General features: G+C 33.2%; 1 protein-coding gene across 1 annotated transcript in view; it reads left to right on the forward strand.

The window, feature by feature from the left end:
- The window catches only part of LOC149785850 (C-Maf-inducing protein-like), a 225754-nt gene extending 208649 nt beyond the window's left edge, over positions 1–17105 (forward strand). Inside the window, exon 19 of the mRNA XM_089979809.1 lies at positions 1673–17105. Within this exon, the coding sequence (XP_089835935.1) occupies positions 1673–1726 (54 nt within the window). The 3' untranslated portion in view covers positions 1727–17105. The remainder of the gene's footprint in view (positions 1–1672) is intronic.
- Positions 17106–20784: the final 3679 nt, after the last annotated feature.

Genomic DNA, 20784 nt, shown 5'->3' on the forward strand with positions numbered 1-20784 from the left:
GAGTGCCCCCCCCCTCCAGAAATATGGTAGGTATGATAGAATTATCCTCTATTCCTTTATTAACTTTGTATCAAACTATTTATAATTTTTTTAAAACTTTTATTACAAATCATCCAACAATATTATACTTCTTTAACAAAATTAATGATCAGTTGACAACAAGTAGACTTATTGTCTTGAAAATACATAACCCTTAAATGATGGGCATTTCCAGTCATATCTCAGACCTGCCAACTCATACGATTTTGCCGTTAAGTGTTATGAAAATTACCCTTAAAATATGGACTTATGGCATACTAGCAAAAATGATGGAAAAATTATCAATGCCGAAAAATCCGGATAATTGGTTCATCCGTGTTTTATTTGGATCTGGGTTTCATTTTAGAATTAATGAAATTAGTCAGGGAACCAGACTAACTTTACAGCAGCACCCCAGATGCTTGAAACTGCACCTGTTTTTTCATGCAAAGTGTCTGCATGATCAAACTGTTGATTATAGAATTTTTAAAAATGGCGTCCAAAAAGCAATGCATGTCTAAGACGAAACGGAAAATAAGCTTCTAGAAAAGTTAACAATCAACACAGAAAAATAAAAAGGAGTATTCAGATTCTTGTGAATTAAAGCTTGAAAGGACACAATTACATTTATTGGACATGCCAATTTGTGTATGTCTCGTGACAGGAGATATGATTGCCGTCATCATGTGAAATGGAAAAGAATTTCCAAGAATTATGCCTATTTGAGAGATAAGAACAAGCCATTGAGCTGCATAGGGTTTGGAACTAGATTTTGTGCAGTTGTACTAGTGGTAAATAAAGTCAACATGTACTTTACAAACTTTTCATTTGAACATAATGTTTATCGTTGATGTGTCAAACTTTTAATTATGTTTTCCAGCTTTATAATAGCAGTTATTAATATTTTGTTATACCTTACTGAAATCTGGTCAGTTTTATGGAAAATATCAACTGCCTTATTGAGACAGTCTCTTCAGGGTTGGCAGGTCTGATGTCTGACTGTAAAATGTTATTTGATTGGGTCCTCTAACAAATCTTAGGTGATACTGTTGTTAGTTTTAATTGCTAGTATATTTTCTTTTCTTCTTTTTGATCAGTTTCTAGGCTACACAAATTTTGCTCTAAAAATTTGATATCGTGGTAATGCACTGCCATTTAATACACAAAGCACATGGTGTAAGGGACTTATGTAAGATAATAAATACAGACCCAGGGGCAGTCATTTTGTAATAGGGTTTTGATTAGTTCAGGAGACATATTTTCACACCTTGGTTGTCATTACTTTGTAGCAATAGATCTATGAGTTTCAACAATTGTGAAAATTTGATTCCAAATCTGCATAGGATGGTTATAGGCACCTTATATCCAGTTTCCGACATGGTCAGGTTAGCAAATGGTCATTTGAGCTTATTTATTTATAATGTGCAGCATTCTTGGACATTTTGGGATCTCTGCTGCAGGCTCATAGGAAGATGCAATATGATTTTTTAAAGGTTTATACTTTTAATGAACATGTTATCTAGATCAAATGGGCCGACTAGATTCTAATAAAGTAATGCTAGGATATTTTTTAGCATTTATGTTGGATTATATGTGAATTAAACATTAAATAATAATGTGGAATTTATTATTTTTTCCTTCTGTGTCTTTGCAGATGAAACTGCCTGCTTTACAAGAATGTGATGTCCGTTACACAGATGCATGGTGACTAGATTAAGAACAGTTGAACTGTTGTACCTAGACCTTCATGTATGCAGTTTAATGGTAACCACATCAGAAACATTGTGCCATTGAACAGGTGTACTGAGCATTTTACATCTTCTGCACTTTGGAATGGACCCCATCCATTTCTGGATATTAGTCATCAAAGCAGGTCTTTGGATTTTCAAAGTTGATTAAGATTTGAGTATTCACCAATTTTAGTACACTACTTTTTTGTTTCTAAACCCGATACTTCCTTTAACATACTAATTGGGCACCAGAAGCCTGAATGACGTTACAGAGTGATTGTGTACAGTCATATATGATAACATGCCATTAGATGTGCAAGTCTCATGGAATAACTGTGTTTCGACCATAATTAAAAAAATCTGAATTCAGGATTGCAGTTCATTTCATGGCCAGATTCAACACGAGGAGTAATGGCTTTATACAGTCAGTCACAGAAGGAATGTGCTACAGTGTTGATTTAGGACAAATCACATGTAATGATACAAGTTTTGCATCACAGAGGTGCTATTATGGAAGGACTTAAACACATGAACTGTTTATTTGACTTAGTATTGAGACATGTTGTGTCACATTGGTTTACGGTAAGACATAATGGTCAATCATTATTATATATAGTGTTTCATCCAGTGTGTTAGGAATGATTGCAAAAGTATTCTAGAAATGTAGGAATTTGCTGGGCCAAAGGTCATGCAGATTGGCTTATATTATAACAAACAAACAAGACCAACACTACATGTTAGCAAGAAAAGTTAAGAGGCAAAATACAATTGGTCATTTTGTATATGTTTAAGCAGAATCCAACTGCAGACTGCACAGACCCAGATCTGCGATAACATAATGTGCTGGCAGATCTGGGTCATTGCAGTTTGTTAGGAGTAATCATCTGAGCACACTGTATAGACCCTGATCTCATTGTGGTCTTGACTGATAAGCAAGTACATACAGTATTTCACCTTTATTGAACCTTTTGACAAAATGTTTGTCATAATAATAAAAGAGAAGTTGCTACTGCATACAAAAATTAAAATCATTTTGCTGGTTATCATCAGACAGTGAAGTTTTGAAGATGTATTTGAGACCAAATACATTTCAAAATACATGAATTAAAAATTGATTGAGAATAAATGCAGAAATTAGTTAATGACTGCATAGTAATAAAAAAGGTTCCATTTTGATTTGTAACTCTTTCATTGCCACCTCATTGCATGTAGCTTTTGTAGTGTCAACTAGTTCGACGTTACTGTAGTAAATCAGGTTCATATATATGATGCCTTACACCAGGTATATATATATATGTTGACTGTTGCACATGTATATGATGAATGACCTCAGATAGATTTTTTCATCATCATAGTTTTGGATATATCGATGGACAACTCGGAAGTGCAGATCTTTGCATGGTTGACACCATTTATTTTGGTTGAAGATTTCTTATTAAATAAAAGTTGGGCTTAACAAAAAGGAATCATTTGTTAGTATTGTAGAAAACCTGATTTAGAATGTACAACTTTGTTCCCAAATCAGATTTTTCTTTCATGAAGCTAATGCATAACTTTGTTCCCAATTTAGATTTTTCTTTCATAAAGTTAGTGCAGATTTTTTCAAAATGCTATGACTTGTTAGGTGACTATGGTCATTTTATAAAACTTGTTTGTTATGAGATTAATTACATTTTGTACTTTGACATTACCAAAAGTATCCCTATAAGGGAACTCCATTAATGCTTCCTCACAGTTAATTATACAAATGCTTTTTGTTGGATGGGGGGTGAATTGGAGCATTTTAGTCCATTCATGTTACTAATAATAGCAATGGTCTTCATGGTTTTACTAAAGAATGTAGCAAAATATAATTTGTTTGGCCTTTCAGGTTTGTTTTTTTTTTTTTTTAAAGGGAGGCAACTCAAATCGAGGTAGATTATTGGACCAAATAGTAGTGTCTCCATGAGATATTGTTCCACAGATGATAGAAGATGCTTTTGAAGCAAAACCATCACAACTACTCCTCAGATAAAGTTTCAGCTCCTGATATAAATTCTCTAGTTACAGAAAAACAAAATTTAGAAAACATTATCAGGATTATTTAGAGCAGGTTGTTTACAATTATAACAAGAACCATGAAGAGCAGTATCTTTGGAGTTGTGTTCTTCCAGCCGAGTTTATGTAAATTAGAATCAGTGCAATCTTCCAAACCATCAGTCTTGGCAATACCTTATTTATTTGTGTCTGGGCCAGATGCATTATCTTAGAGAGAATTATTTGTATCATCTTGTTAAAGTATAGATTCACTGGCCTTTTAGTCACTTCTTTAGGTCATGATGGAGGGGGGCAACAAAGATATAGGTAAATGTTTAGAAATTTTGAGTAGTTATATCTCTTCGTTATTAGTTCACTGATGGTAATGCATCCAACAATAACAGAAAATGCTTTTTAAAGGAAATCAGCACCTCAATTCCTCCAATAATGTCTATAATGATTACTTAGAGCAGCATGTGTACAGTAGTAAAATGGACCATGAATAGCGGTATGTGTCAATTTGTTTATGTATAATTTAATTTTGAATTGCTCTTGTTGATCTTTACAACCAAAGTGACACTGATATGCCTCACATGTCAGTTAATGTTTTAAAAGGTTTTGTTTACATACCTTATTTCCTCTTCTAAAAGCATATTTCCCAGTCTATATTATGTATCACAGATTTTCAGTGTAAGGGAACAAAGTAACTTGGGGCGAGAAGTTTGATAACTATTGTATCCTATTACATGATGATTTCCCTTTCCAGACAATCATATCATTTAAGCAGAAGTTAGTTTTGAATCTAGCATAGATAAGGCCAGAAGGCCGATCGTAATCAAGTAAAAGATGATAATATTAAAGTAATGAATAGATGGAATCTGCTCATCCTTTTGATATTAGAATGTGAGACTGCCAATTAAACATATTAGTTTTTGAACCAAAGAAGCATTTCATATAAACAAGAGAATTGGTTATATGGAGGTTCGAGTTGGGCAGATTATATATACTTATAGATGACAAGTCAAATTACTGTTTAGAATTCATTAGAGACTTTAGAATATTAAACTGGGTAAACTTCATGACAATTTATCATCATCTCTAGTCAACTTTAACGTGGTATTTTAAATAGTTTTATTGATTCTTTGTATGCCCTGCTACCAAGGTGGAAGGGGGTTATAGTGGTACCCCCATCCATACATCTGTATCTTATGACTTTCTAATGCGTTACAAGTCCCAGAGCCATGCAGGTTTTCATCTAGATGTGTCTTGGTGAGTACCACATGTATCAATTAAAGTAGTTCAAGGTGACATAATTATCATGCTTCAATGACTTCAGTTTTGTGTTTTTGTCAGTTTTTCAGGCAATGTCAGTCCTAGAAATCATGCTGCTTGGTTTTTTTTATGCATCTTGATGAGTGCAATATCATTGTACACAAAATAAGTTACTCCAACCAGAATTTTATGCTTAAGTGACATCATTAGGTTTTGTGTTTGGACCAGCTTCCTGGGCATGTATAGATTGCTCTTGGTGAGTTGAACACCATTTAGCCAAAAGTTACAGTGACCTTGATTTCTTCACTGACTTAAGTAAAACTTATTTTTAGGTTAATTTCTAAGTCATTGTTGGCCATCCAAGCATGTAGTTTGGTATGTAGATGCATCCTGGTGAGTACAATATTATTTTACCCAAAGTAGGTCACTGAGATAAATTTCATCATTCATTGACCGTGATTAAGTTATATGTTAGGGTCCATTTCTAATGCATATTTGACTTCATGGTCATACAGAAAGTGGGGTGGCAGGGCATTGGTGTTGTCAAATCAGAATCATTTGACTAGTCCAAGATCATTGTACTTGGCTTGAGTGCTAAATTTAAATATAGCAAGCATTTTCTGATAACAGCAGATCCATGACAAAATTCTGATGTGTTCACATTATCATTGTGTTTCACTTACTCAGGAAATGCTGGTGATTGAACAGACATAACCTGTGAAATAACTTGGGCAATATCTAACTTTTATTTGTTTAAAAGTTAGTTGCATCTGCCTTAAAAGTAACCGGTATTAATAAGTCACCTGTCTTGAACAGCCAGTACTTCAGACCCATAAACCAGAATAATTATATATAAGCTTGTATTAAACAACTGTTTGTCTTCAGAGGGCCAATTTTCTCACTTTATAAGGATGTTTGCTTAGCAGTGGTTTGATTGGAATTATATTTTCATACTGAACGAGAATAAATGCATTTTGCTGCCATCTCCATGTAGCTGATGATAACCGTGAAAAAGTTGTATGGAATTTATGGATGTGAACTAATTTCTCTCAACATATTGTAGACATTTTGAATTATTAATTGTACATAGTTTTAAAATATAAAATGTTTTAGGATATATTAAATATCAGTGTATAGCATACTCAACTTGCCTTTCATGTCAAGTTTATGTCAGTGGTGGCAACATAAAGTTAGGTATATGCCATCATTGTTTCATGTACTTCGATTTTTACCACCAGCATTATTGTGCCAGCTGTACAATTTTCCACTTAATCATATTTGACTGGGACTTTAATCACTCGTATGCACAACAACATGCTTTTTGATGTCAGATCTTCTCATGCCTATGATGTCCAAACATCATTAACGTGGATAAGCATATTGCCCTTCAAACACTAGCGGTATTTTGGAGTTTTACCGTAACACCCTGCAGTGTCCAGTTTTTTTAATTTATTAGGTTGCTGGAACTCAACTGTTCAGTTAAGTTTTTGCATGTTTTTAGTGATAACTGTTAATTTATCAGTCTGATAGATAAGTACCATTCAACATGGATGGCCACTTTCATCTTCTGGAAAAGATTCCTTCTTAATACAACAAAAAGGTTTTATGTAACTTGCCAGATTAGAAATCAGCACATTTTGACATTTTAAAAAGAAAAGAACATAAGCATATAAACCTGTTTTGAATAAATTGATACAAGTTGCCAATTCATCTTTTTGCCCTTTTCCATGTCCATATTCTAGTTTTGTTTCATATTTTGGATGCTATTAATAGATTGTATTCATCTTATCCTTATTTTGTTTGGACTATAACATGCCATTGCGTTTTCTTTATAATGTTAAATAAACATGTCACAACTTGTATACATTTTTTTTTTGTTGGTTGAAAAGATGATTGTTCTTTGCATGATTTCTCAATTAAGTCTTCATTCCTTGGAGAGGAACCTATTCAGGTAGTAATGTTGAGTGGTTTTCAAAAAGCAGGCATTATTCAGTGTTTAAAGTAAGCAATATTCAGTGTTTAAAGCAAATGATATTTATGTTTAAAGCATGCAATATTCAGTGGTTTAAAAAAGCAGTATTCAGTGTTTAAAGCAGGCAGTATTCAGTGTTTAAAGCAGACGATATTTAGTGTTTAAAGCAGGCAGTATTCAGTGTTTAAAGCAGACGATATTTAGTGTTTAAAGCAGGCAGTATTCAGTGTTTAAAGCAGACGATATTTAGTGTTTAAAGCAGGCAATATTCAGTGTTTAAAGCAAATGATATTTAGTGTTTAAAGCATGCAGTATTCAGTGGTTTATAAAAGCAGTATTTAGTGTTTAAAGCAGACGGTATTCAGTGTTTAAAGCAGGCAGTATTTAGTGTTTAAAGCAGGCAGTATTCAGTGTTTAAAGCAGATGATATTCAGTGTTTAAAGCAGATGATATTCTGTGTTTAAAGCAGACAATATTAAGTGGGTAAAGCAGACAATATTAAGTGTGTAAAGCCAACATGCTTTCTTTCTTGTCATGGTAATGTCCTTGAAGACAATCTAATATTCAGTAACAGACTCATTTTCTTTAGAAGAAAATGAAACTTTTTGTCTTTTCCACATGACGTTGGTGCTTTACTGATTTTTCCACATGACATTGGTGCTTGACTGACAAAAATGTCAAAATGTGCTAATGATATTACATTAGGTTCAATACAAGATGGATCTGAAAAATTGGTGGTGGTAGTACTGAGAAAAAACCTGACACTGATACCATTATATCAGATTAAATATAAAAAATGTTTTCACTCAAAATATATTTGGAGAGAGTTTTGAAAGCCCAGAAAAAACTGACTCTCTGGATTCTGGAACCAGGAATGGAACCAGGAACCATCAGGGATTTACAAATCCTGTGTTTGAAGCCCAGGAGCTACCAGAATGACAGGACTGCGCTATTACCATTTATACTCCCCTGTAGGTCAGATCTGACAATATACCCATAATGTACCACCAGTTCGTGGTCTATGTTCCAGTGATCCAGATTTGCCAGAGCATTAAGCAATGGCAGATCTGGGTCTATGCAGTTTGGTCTGACTTACAAGTAAGTATATAGGTAATTTTGAATTCAGGTCTCAACACTACATGATACGAGGGTTGATCAGAAAATTCTATAACAAAGTGCTATTCAAAAATGGTTTATCTGCCATTTTGCCATCTCATCTAAATTATGATGTACAAGAAAAATGATGTTCGTATGATGAAATCTGGACATTTTCAATTATAGACAGTAGAAATACTTATGCTTGGCTGCTTTGTTCAGGGGATACAGTATTTGTTCCTGAACTTTGTGATCAAGCCATATAGTTATACATTTTTCAGACATCCCTGTAACTATAAAAATATTTCACAAAAAGGAAAAATTCTGAAATACTTATAAAAATGAAGGAAAAATCAGTTTTATATTCAAGTACGTTCTCGTGACTACTTGGCTTCCAGTTCCTTAGAATGATGTCAATAATGAAAAAAAATGCTGTATAAACTAACAAAACAATCATCCAAGGTACTGAGTGTAAACTGAGTTACAAGGACTTTTCCTGATAGTCTCTTGGGCTTGACATTGCCTGATAGTCTGTTGGGCTATCATTTGATTTTGCTATTTGTTGGACCCAGGACTAAGGAGTCAAGTTTAATTGCTGAGGTACACGAGTGCAAATTCCCAATGAAGTTGATTCTCCTGCGGGTTTTTGTTTAGCACATTAAAGAGTACTGTACTGATTAATCCAAACTACTAGATTAACATTTGTCTTTATTTTCAGGTCATATTGTCATCATATATAAAGTAGGTTATTTCTGCTTTGTGACTAATTTTAGTGGTTATGAATTATTCATTATCCAAGAAACAAAAGAAAAGCTGTACTTTGCATGTCAAGTTAATAAACAAGATTTTTTTCTCATTGAGACCAATTAATTAATGTCTTCACTTTTTTAAGTATAAAATGTACAATTCTATTTTATTTTGTTGTTTTGGATATTTTGTGTATTGCAGTTTATATAATGTAACCTTGAATATTCATATGGCCTTATTTAATGTGGTCTGTTGTGTTAAATGGTCACTTTCTGTGTGAGTAGATATTGTGTTGTATTCCCTTTATTTTTCTTCATTCAGTCAGTTTTTACATCAGCTAGATAATGAAACACTGGTTGAATTGTTGTACGTGAGCATGTCTGATTTAAGATGTATAACAACTGAGTGTGATTGGATCATAGTAAAATTCATTTAGGTCATGTGGGGCATTCAGCACCAATTATTTCAGTAATGGGAGTACATTTTTAGAATTTGTTTCTACATACCATTAAATGTCAATTATTCACTTTATTTGGATCCTCATATATCCATATTCCATAGGTAGATAATTATTTACATGCCCCATTAAGTACATATGGCAAAATCACTGTTAAAGTAGATGGACATTTTTGGATGAGATGAACCTAAAGGTATGATCCAGTACAAAGCAGATTGAATGTCATGTGCTCCTGATGTCACAATGAAAGCTACACATGTTAATAAAATAATTCTTACTACCCTATATTGCAACAAATAGACTTGACTCGCTCTTTTCTTGAACAAATTTTGTACCTGGCTGCCATTGTAAAAGTCCATAGTGATCTTTAATTTTCATCTGAGAGCTCCTTTATGATAGGGTGCAGAACATTCAAAATACAAGATTTAATATATTTTGGTTGAACAAAATTAGTATTAAATTTTAAAACAACCCTTCATATTATATTTAAGATGTGAAAATGTACATACATGACCTGTATGACTGGTACTATAGTCATTTCGAGAGTGACGTGAACTGGGGATGAATTTTTTTTTCATTTTAATTTTATTATCCAATATCTAGACATATTAATCAAAGCCTTTAGTTTTGTTTGTTTAAGAAATACTTGTGTACATTCATAGGAATGCCTTTTGTGGGCGAGAGAAAAGATAAGAATAAGAGTTTATTTTGAATTTAGTGTAAACTGATTGTACAGAGTACTGGATTGCATGTACAGAGCTTGTAAGTACTGTACAGAGCATGAAAGTACTGTTCAGAGCTTGAAACTAGGGTAAATGATTCTCACCATTTAAACAGTTAATGATGTTGACATTTGATACAGGGGAAAACCCCTTACAAAGCACTTTATTTGGTACAGGGGAATCCCCTTTACAAGCACTTTGTTATAAAAAAAAAGTTTCAATCATGTGCGCTATACTGTGGTTTGGTGCATAATGCAGTGATAATTAAGGACCTCAACTGCTATAGTGAGTTTTTTATGTGAACTGGTTCCATTGTTGTCTTGAAGTCTTAGATCTGTGTATTATATTATTGCTTTCCCAGCAGTTTACATTGAAAAGAGTTCACAGGGACTGAATCAGGTTATACAGTGACAGGAATAAGACTTTTATACTAATCGCACACCCTCCCATTTGTTTGCACACCACTCCCACCTTCCATTCTGATTTTAAAAACAAAAAGTGTCAAGGGTATAGAAAATTTTACAAAACTTAGTCATTTCTTTCATCAATCAATAATTTCTTACCTGATTGTCACCAGGAAGAACCAAACACTGTCACCTTCTTGTTTTGAATCAAACAGTCATTTCTTCATTACAAGGTCAGGTTTGTGTTTTCAAGCAACAGATGCACTATATATAGCTCACCATCTTTTTTCAATAATTCTTTCAATTTTGGAGTTGTATGTCTTTGGACACATACATCTTTTAATTGTTCACTTTTGTTTAGAAATATTAAAACTAGATATTGCAAATATTGGATACAGATGATACATTTGTTATTGAAATGGACTGTTCTAAAAACCAGAGAAGGACAGTAAGCGTTCTGTTTGTTTACATCAAGATTTTCCATTTGGTTTTAAATGCCATTAAGTTGGCAGTGTTAGAGAACCTCTGATGACATTGAGCTTAGTCATTTCATTCATCAATTTACAATCTCTAAGTTTTGTACGCTTTTTATATCCTTGACACTTTTAAAATCAGTAGGAGGGTTCAAACAAGAGCAAATACTTTATATAAATCTATGTACCACCAGTAGGCTGTTTTCCTCAAAGTCTGATGTTCTTTTCTTTGGAGTATTTAGAATCTTTGGTTCAGTATGCCAGTCAAAATCTGCCTTTTAGAAAGCCAAAGATCTGAAAAAGTTCTTTTTCAAAGTTAAATATCAACACCATGCTACTATGTTTTACTATGTCCAGCTTGTAATGTTGATGTTATTCCATCAGAGAAAATTATTTATTCCTAGCTGATTTCATGTCATGAATATTAAAAAACTCCTGTCAATGAGCTACCTTGGGATTTTGACCTTTGACAAAGTTTTGCAGCAGGGGATGGGCTGCCTTTTAGTCTTAGGTGATTTGCTGCCAAGTCTTAAGTGATTGGGCTACCTAAATAGTCTTAACTTATTAGGCTACCTAAATAGTCTTAACTTATTAGGCTACCTAAATAGTCTTAAGTGATTGGGCTACCTAAATAGTCTTAACTTACTGGGCTACCTAAATAGTCTTAACTTATTAGGCTACCTAAATAGTCTTAAGTGACTGGGCTACCTAAATAGTCTTAACTTATTGGGCTACCTAAATAGTCTTAACTTATTAGGCTACCTAAATAGTCTTAACTTATTAGGCTACCTAAATAGTCTTAACTTATTAGGCTACCTAAATAGTCTTAGGTGATTGGTTGATGAGGTAAAATGGCAAGGGAAATAGTGGCCAGATGTTAGTACTGAAGCAATCAATTTTAAATTTCTTTTTGTATTTCAAAATATGGCTGCTGGCAGTCATTTGCTTTAATTATTTTCTTAAGCTTCCTTTTTGTATGATGATATGAAAATAATGTAAATTGTTAAGACCTCAACACTGATAAAAAATTTGCATCACATTTTTCTGGAAGTAGACTATAATGTATCAGAAATTGGTAAAAGTAGAGACAGTGGTAAGAGTGTTCAACCACATCAGCTGAAGCACATTTTTTTGGTCTGACAGTGACTTCGTAATTAATATGTATTGCCTGAAATAGATGATATATTAAGGATGAGAGAATATATGTATTAATTCATTGATTCCATGTAGGGATCACTTTCAACACATCAGAATTCACAATTGCTTGTGATTATATACACAACATATTCTGCCATCTAAATTCATCAGGAACATTTAAATGATTTTAATGGATTGGAGTCTTTTGAAAGGCTGTCCTATCTTTATGTAGCATTTGGGTAATGGATTAGATCCCCATTTTTCTGGTAGGTAAAGGACATATGGTTTACTCTTTCTTTGTGTATAGTCTTGCTTTAACATTCTGGCAATACAGAAAAATAGTGTGAGTGAAAATGTTATGCTTTTTTAAATACAACAATTCCTGCATGATAACCATCCTACAAAAACAAATGAACAAGGATTGAATGCAACCATGCTTACAGACCCAGTCCACATGGTGGATGCATCAATACACAATCCTGATTACATAGTTATTACTTTTTTGACAAATATTCACAAAAATTGATAATTTTCATTAGTACACTATAATAATTTAATGTCTAAGTAATTTTTCATATATTTAGAGGGATATTGATAATTGCTTATGGTCATAAACAAACATTATTTTTACATGTCTCAATCCTTTGTAATGTTTTTGGTCTGAACCCTCTGAGCCCTCAGTACTCTTAGTAAAAATTGATTATATCAGTGATAGTGTACAGCACAGTATTGCTGTGTGTAGTTGATTTAACTCATTAACCCCTGGCGCTGCATTTACACATCAGGAGGTAGTAGCCTACTGCCGAGCTCTGTAGTGTCAAGGTCATGTATGATACACTAAAGTGGGTGATATTATAGATAGGTAGATAGATGTAGCTCTACAATGATACCAAATAATCTGGATGTTCTAGTTGCACTACAAAGTACAGAGGGAAAAACCTAATATTTTGGACCCGATTTTTTTTCCACCCAAAAATAGCTCATGGTTGGAATCCGATTTTGTGTCTGGATTTTAGACCTTTTGGCCCCAGCTCTAAGGCAGTCTGGTCTGAACTGCACACAGACAAGCGAACCTTTGCAAAAAGTAGGATAAGATGGCCATTTGGAATAAAGAGTGGTTTCAATACGAAAAATGATGGGTCCATTAAGTAAAAGAACGTTTACCCTTCTGCTCCTGCATGAGTGAAATATCCAATGAAAAATGATGTTTCTAGCACAACTAGGCATTAGGTTAACAGGAAATCTCTTGGAAGTCAGTGTATTAGGATGTATTCAGAAATAGCCACCAAAATGTGTTTAATGCTCACATTTGAGGCGAAAACAACAAAAACCTCCAGGGGTTAATGAGTTAATGTATATAATAAACAGGTTATTGAATTTGTACTGAAATTCCTGGCATAAAGAGCCTTCATATTAGTACAAATGATGCTGATTTGCTATCAAAACAGTTGAGAGTTTATAAAATAAAAAAATTACACGATCTCTTTTCCAGTGTGACATTTCATTTTGTAAACATTGCAGCAGATGTCACACATAATATCAGTGACATCATGAGAAAGTCACCCATTGCTGACTTTGCCCAATTTTTTTAATGTCCAGCATTTTGTATGTCAAGATCATTTTAATCTTGATTTATTTTCTATAATTTAATGTTTAAAATGGTTGCTTTGTAGAAATATGAAGAAACCATGATAATAAATACTGGGTTTAAACAAGTAATTACATTGGTTTCAATTTCAGACCAAATATAAAGAAATCATGATAATAAATACTGGGTTTAAACAAGTAATTACATTGGTTTCAATTTCAGACCAAATTAAAAGAAACCATGATAATAAATACTGGGTTTAAACAAGTAATTACACTGGTTTCAATTTCAGACCAAATATAAAGAAACCATGATAATAAATACTGGGTTTAAACAAGTAATTACATTAGTCTCAATTTTAGCAGGGCAAGTTTTACATTAAGTTTAGACTTAAGACATCTGATTGGTCTGTTTTTGGGTCAAACCTGAATTTCAGCTGATCAGATTGCTAGATTCTAAACAAAAAAATGTTCAAGTCTGGGCTGAAGTTCTGTCAGTGAAATTCAGATCTGGTCAGTTAATGCAGATCTCGCTCATTAAAATGTTGTTCATGGCGCCATAAAAGAGGCCCGTGTTAAAAGAGAAAGACTTATGTTGAGGGATGGTCCAACAAGGCAACGTCCTCGTAGTACATTTAAACACAAAACTGAGTGTTTAATTACATCATAATTGGTTCTTATAAGCCAAGAATTAAAATAGTACCAAATAAAATAAGTTGTAATGATTAACAAAACCAAAATGTGATTATGACTATACTGGCATTATAAAAGGGACACCAGTACACTGAAGGACTTTATAGTGAGGGTCCCCTCTTGATGATGATATAATGGATATCTAAATTTACCACAAGGCTAAGGTCATATAGGTTCATATACATTTTCTGGATTACACCTTATGACATCACAATGTTGTACAAGACAAGGCATAATGGTTTGAAGAGTTGAAATAAGAGTCAGTTCTTTTCATCATTTTATGGGGTGTATTTTTGCTTTAATAAATGTCTTTTTCATCATGTGATAAATGGAGTCTTGTATAATTGTTTATTTATTATCATGGTTTTTATTTTTAAGCATTAATCCCCCCCCCCCCCCGACATTAAGGCATACCATTAATAACATTTCCCAAGATAAATGAATTTTGGAAACCTTTCAGCATCATATAGACTTATTTAGTGAAGGGTACTCCGAAGGTAAATTTTTTCTTAATATTTGTATCAAATAGTTATCAGAAAAGTGTATGAGATCAGTGATGACAGTAATTTCCAGTATAAACACACTCAGATGCAATTCATCACATGACACATTGGGTTATAACAGGGTCACTTGAGGGCTGAGCTATTTTTTTGACTCTCCTAGTCATAGACCAGAAAAATCTTACAAAATGGTCTGTTGTCTGTCCAGTAGCACAAGATTCTTATAGCTACTCAGATGAAACTACCTAAAAGATTACATTGAAACTTGACATTCATTCATTCCATGGTTTAATTGGTTCGAATTGAAAATGGTGCCACTTGGAATATGGCAGCCATCTTGAAAATCTTGTCAAATGACTTCTTATGATTTCTGGTTGGTAAAAAAAATATGAATATGGTACTGAACTGACTTCCATTATGGTCGCCATGATGACCAGCTTGAAATCTTTTTTATGGGTACTTCACCAAGAAATCTTGTCCTTTTGATAATGTGCTTTCACCAAAAGTCTTCTTATTATGTCTAATTGGTGCCAATCCTGTATTCAGTATGGCCATGATGGCAGCCATCTTTAAAATCTTAACTCATCAGTTAAAAGGAAAAAAATGGAGTGCCAGTCCCTTCAAGTAACTCTTGTTGTCTTAGGTGTCCCTTATTCCATGATACGAATCCAACCTAATGCAAATAAAAAATAATTCAGTTTCAGAAACCTGTTGCTGACAGATCATGATCAGTGTTCTTACACAGGAATTAATAAGTTTCATCAAGCATTGGGCTATCATAATCATGTAATATAAATTTACAGTAAAATTATTACGATAAAATTTACATGCATTTTGTTTTTTTTCCCCATTCATCAAATTTATAACCATTCTCACTATACAAGGATTGATACAAAACATCTTCATCAAATTTGCAATAATTTTCATTGTAAAGCTGTTTAGTACATAACACAGTTGGAAGTTATGGACCCCAAGTTCTGCATTATAGTGTGGGTTCCCTATATTGCCGTCATACAGTGGAACCTAACATTAATGCCGTTCTTTTCAGCCATTAAACTGTTTTGTTTGAAAGTAATCACCCCCCAAAAGGTAGATACTGGGCTGCACTGTACTGATATACTGTATAGTGATGGACCGGTATATTACATTTACCTTTGAAGATTTCCACTACTTACCTGATTTTGTAAATAATGAATTTACTCCTGTAGACCAACATCTAGTGTTTCTTCACGTTTGCATTTAGGTGTACATTATACTTTAAACTGGTAATGAGGAAGAAATTTTCCACGTTTTTGTAGACATTTTTAAAAAAATCACGACAGTATCTTAAATCATCATGGTAGTTTTTCACTTTTATTTGAATCAAACATTTAAGAAAAATTAAAGTGTGAAAGTTATTAATGTGTGCACATTTATGCATGATTACCACAAATGGTTGGTTCTTTTGCATCCCAGGGAAACTGCAGTTGCTCAGTGGTCAAGCTGTTGTACTCAGAAGGGTGCTGGTTTGATTTCTACCATCAGATATTGGGTACTGGGCTATGTATATGGGCAAGGCAGTTTACTCTACTTTCTTCTGTGCATTATAACCTTCAAGAGAGTCAGTCTAGCATAAAATCAGTTACAAAACCACTAATTTCTGAGGAAATTTAATTTACAAAACAATGTATGCTATAATAGTATCTATAATTATTGTAAATGTTCACAAAAAAATTATCGGATGTTTATGCCTTACGTTTTGAGATGGAAGAAACCTTTTGTTGTGGCTTTGACATAGATTGTATTTTGAGGCAAAGCCATTTTACAGATCTATAAGAATTCATTAGTAGGTCATCACAGCAGGTCACTTTGGTCTCTATCACTATTAACCGGTTTATATGGATCATGTATTTTAATTTGTATAATTCATTCTATATGTGGAATCAAGTGATTATTAGGGTAATATGTACAAGCATTGAAAAGAATCAGTGGTTCACAGTTGTCATCGTAAAGAAAAGCTTCTTGACTTCAGAGTACCTTTGTAAGAGCTATGATATAAATATATTGTTTCATTATTAGTAAGAATCAGGAGATGCATTCTGTGAACAAAATGGTCCAGGCTGCATCACTTCTAGTGCAATTACACATTTGAACAAGAATTGTTTGATGGAGTCTTTCTTTCTTTTTTGTTTTCTTGTTATTTATTTGTATACAACTTGGATGTGGTCCAAGTTTTTCTTCATTTTGTGAATAAAAACGTGTACTACTGCATTTGCGCTAATAAAACTTCTAATGAAAAGGTACCGATTGTTTTGTTTTTCCATCCTATCCTAATTGTTGATGATTTGGGCAAGGTATCTATTGTAACGTGTCAAAACAATGAATCTGGTATATCGGTCAGAGATGACACAAGTGAGTGTAAAACTTGAAAGAGTCTAATGTTACGACTCCATTGTCATAAACTAACAAACAGAAAGAAGCAAGACCAACAAGCTTGAAAAATTTAACAAATGATTTAATTATCAAAGTCATGAAATGAAAATCTAAAAGGACCTTATAGTATTTTGAATTGAATCCAAAATGATTCTAAAACAATATTCAAGTCCAGAAGAATCAAATGTTCCCAGTTCAAAGTAAAAAATTGCACTTTGTTGGATTTGACCTCAAGTTGTCTTTAAAGGGAGGTGACCATACTTAACTGCTCTTTAAGTGTCTAAGAATAACTTAAAATTTATTGCTGAAAATTGTATCTGTGTCTAGTGAATGCTAGTAAAAAAAGTATATATTTTCACTCCATAGAAATATCAGTATTATTTCTCTCAGAAAATCCAGTAATTCTCAGCCTAGCTTAAAATAAAGAGAGGATAATTGGTTGAAACAAGTGATTAATATGTTTCATCTCATGGGTGAAAATATTTGTATATTATCAGTGTCTATTGATGACCAGTGAAATAATGTATGATGATGATGCACAATCATTTAAAAATATTAGATACATTTTTATTTACACCAGTGAAATATCAAAATTATTTCTCACAGCCTATTATAAAATAAAGTTGCTCACCTTCCAGTTAATTTACAAGGACATTTGAAAATAGATAATAAAAAAAATCTGAATCTGAACAAAGGTTAATTTATGCTTACAAGCAGTGAAAATAATTTAAATAAATGGGAAATAAAGGATGAATTTCAAAGTAAAATCAGTATTTATCTTTTTTGTTCTTCTAAAAGATGTCGAAGAGCACCAGAAGAAAATTTAATCATTCAAGATAGTTAACTTCATCAGTGAAGGAATCTTTGAGTATTGTCCAGTATATTTAGACTCATCGCTTAATGGAAAGAGATTCCTGTAATGCTAATGATTGTAAAAAGTGTAGTTGAAGGCACAGGGACATCAACAATTAAACAACCAGTACACATTTTATTGATCAAGCATTCTTTTGAAACATTTCTTATTTCCTCATTTTATCATTATTTTTTTATAAAAGAAATCTGTTTGAAAGTTATGAAACTTTTACTCAATGCAGATGATGGCAAACCTAGTTCAAATGACACAAATGAAATTTAGGGTCCAATTTAGTTGATGCCATTTTGTTATCTTTCAGTTTGTTTTGTAATCTGTTCAAGTTGTTGATTGGAAGAAGTGAACTAATTACTGATGTCACAGTGTGAATTTCACCTTCTGACAGTGATTTGGAAATTTTCCCAGACCTTGCATTTAAAAGGATTACTTGCATCTTTGTTTGTTTCTTGTCCATTTTATCCAGCTCTTTTCAATTATGTCTTTACCACTTACCTCGTTCTATGTTCCATTTGCAAGTTATCTTCAATTCCTGTTTGAACTCTTTACTTTCAGCAGAAATGGAATTATTCACCTTTGGTAATTCTATGTAAATTGCATTATATGTGGACCCCTCTCTGGTTATTAGCTATACCCTTTTTTGTGTCCCACCATGGTCCAAAAAGTTTATAAATGATTTTATATGAAACTGTTTTCTCCAAAAGGTCTATAGTTATGGGTTTCTTATGAAAACTCAAAAAGAAGTTAGATCCCAAAATTTATTTAGACATTTTATATGGGGTTTATTTTCCTAAGTTTTGATTGGTTTGTACTTGTCAGGGTTCCCGTTCTTGGGTTTCTCCGATTTCCTCGTCCAGCTCTAAAAACAGAATTCTTGAGGACTGTGCTACCATCCCTAGACAAAAATTGTCATAGTCTGGTTTAGCAATATGATCAACCCAGCTCCCTATCTACGACCAAACTGATAGTCGAAGTGGTTGAAAAAGCTTTATAGCAACGATTTAATGAAATGGAGTGGCTGGGGACAGTCAAAAGTATCATTAAAATATACAATAAATAAAGAAATTCACCCATATAATCAATGCACACACCCCTCCAGCTATGACAAAACAAAAATTGATTGCAAGACAGCTTTATACAACTATAACCAAACCAGTGCTTGAGAAAATGACAGGACGTGAAATGTGAAATGTTTGACACACTACAACATTTATAGAATTTACTAAGAGCATCTTAATTTTGGAAATAGACTTCAAAATTTACACCATGGACCACTTGGAGCCCTTCATCCACGTAAACGACACCTCTTCCAGTGCCTTCTCCTCCCTTGCCTCTCCCAGACATGATAAACAATAAGTTTGCGGTGTATGTACAAGGAATTAAACAGTGCACACACTAAAATGAGTATATTCACACTCGGATTAAGTGTAATCTTATTGTGTGGTGACATCTTTCCCACCCATCAAGTAAAACACACATGTATGTGGCCGAACTCTTATATGTGTCTCACTTGCGAGTTTCTTCAACGCCTGGGCCTTCTGGTTTAGAAATTTCTTTCCATGGTATTTGGGGACTATTAATGTGACCATTTGCTCATGCTTGGTATGTGACTCATGTTGATTGGATCTTTAGTTCCACACACTCAGCTATGCCACATGACTCGCCACTCCAATGGAGTGCATCTGAGCAATGCCAGAAATGATTTACCACAGAATTTTATCTTTTGTTTGACCCATCTTATTGTAGAGAAGCTTCCTGTGTTTGTTAGAAGCCAAAAATTACTATATGGTCTATGAAAAAACAAGGCAGAAAATTCAAACAAAAATTATGAACCTGTATATAAATAGCTATTTCTGTCTTCAAGGAATACCAGTTCGTTTTTTTTCAGTTTTTACCAGTCCGATTCTTTGCTATTTAAATAACCAAAAGTAGGTGAGTGTGATGGTGATCGTGAAATTAAAGAATTTGAAAATCATAAACTCATAAAGATTACACTTGAGGTGTTTATGAAATTAAAAAAATTTAAAATCATAAAGATAAAAATAACACCCGACATGATTGTGATGAAAAACGAGCATTAAAAAAAAATGAAAACATTTATATGAATATTAATTATTAGCAAAAAATTGTACAACTCCATTTGATCTGTTGATTGTGACAGATTATTGGCTATGGAAACTGAGGAAATGGGAACAAAGTGCCCATCCCATGTTTGTGTGAGGTAGCTGACACATGATGGCCTGGACTGGTGTAAATCTCACAAACCTTGGATTATGAGTCCAATTCTCAACCATCTGAGGTTCCATGGCTTCCTTTCACAGCTCCACATAAATATTTAAATGCTCAACAAATAATAAAAAATGTTACCATTTGTAACAATTACAACGACAGTTGGATAATTATCAATGAGGTAAAGCTGCGTTTTGAGGTAGAGATGGCATCATTTTACAGCATGCAAAGGAAGGGTTGGACCAGTTGTAAATTCTAAAACAATCAATGAAAACTGATGATCATAGATTTGAAAAACAGATTAATGAGATAAAAAAATGAGATAGAAAAGAAAAACTTAAGAACAAAATTAACAATATTTTAAGTGCAGATTAAAGTGTTGAAAATGAAACAAGTTGTTTGAGTTCCATCACAGAATAAGAAAATATTGGAAATGTCAGATCAAAAGTGAG

Source organism: Sinohyriopsis cumingii, chromosome 13 (assembly GCF_028554795.1).
Source record: "Sinohyriopsis cumingii isolate HCF-2022 chromosome 13, ASM2855479v2, whole genome shotgun sequence".
NCBI lineage: Eukaryota > Metazoa > Mollusca > Bivalvia > Unionida > Unionidae > Sinohyriopsis > Sinohyriopsis cumingii.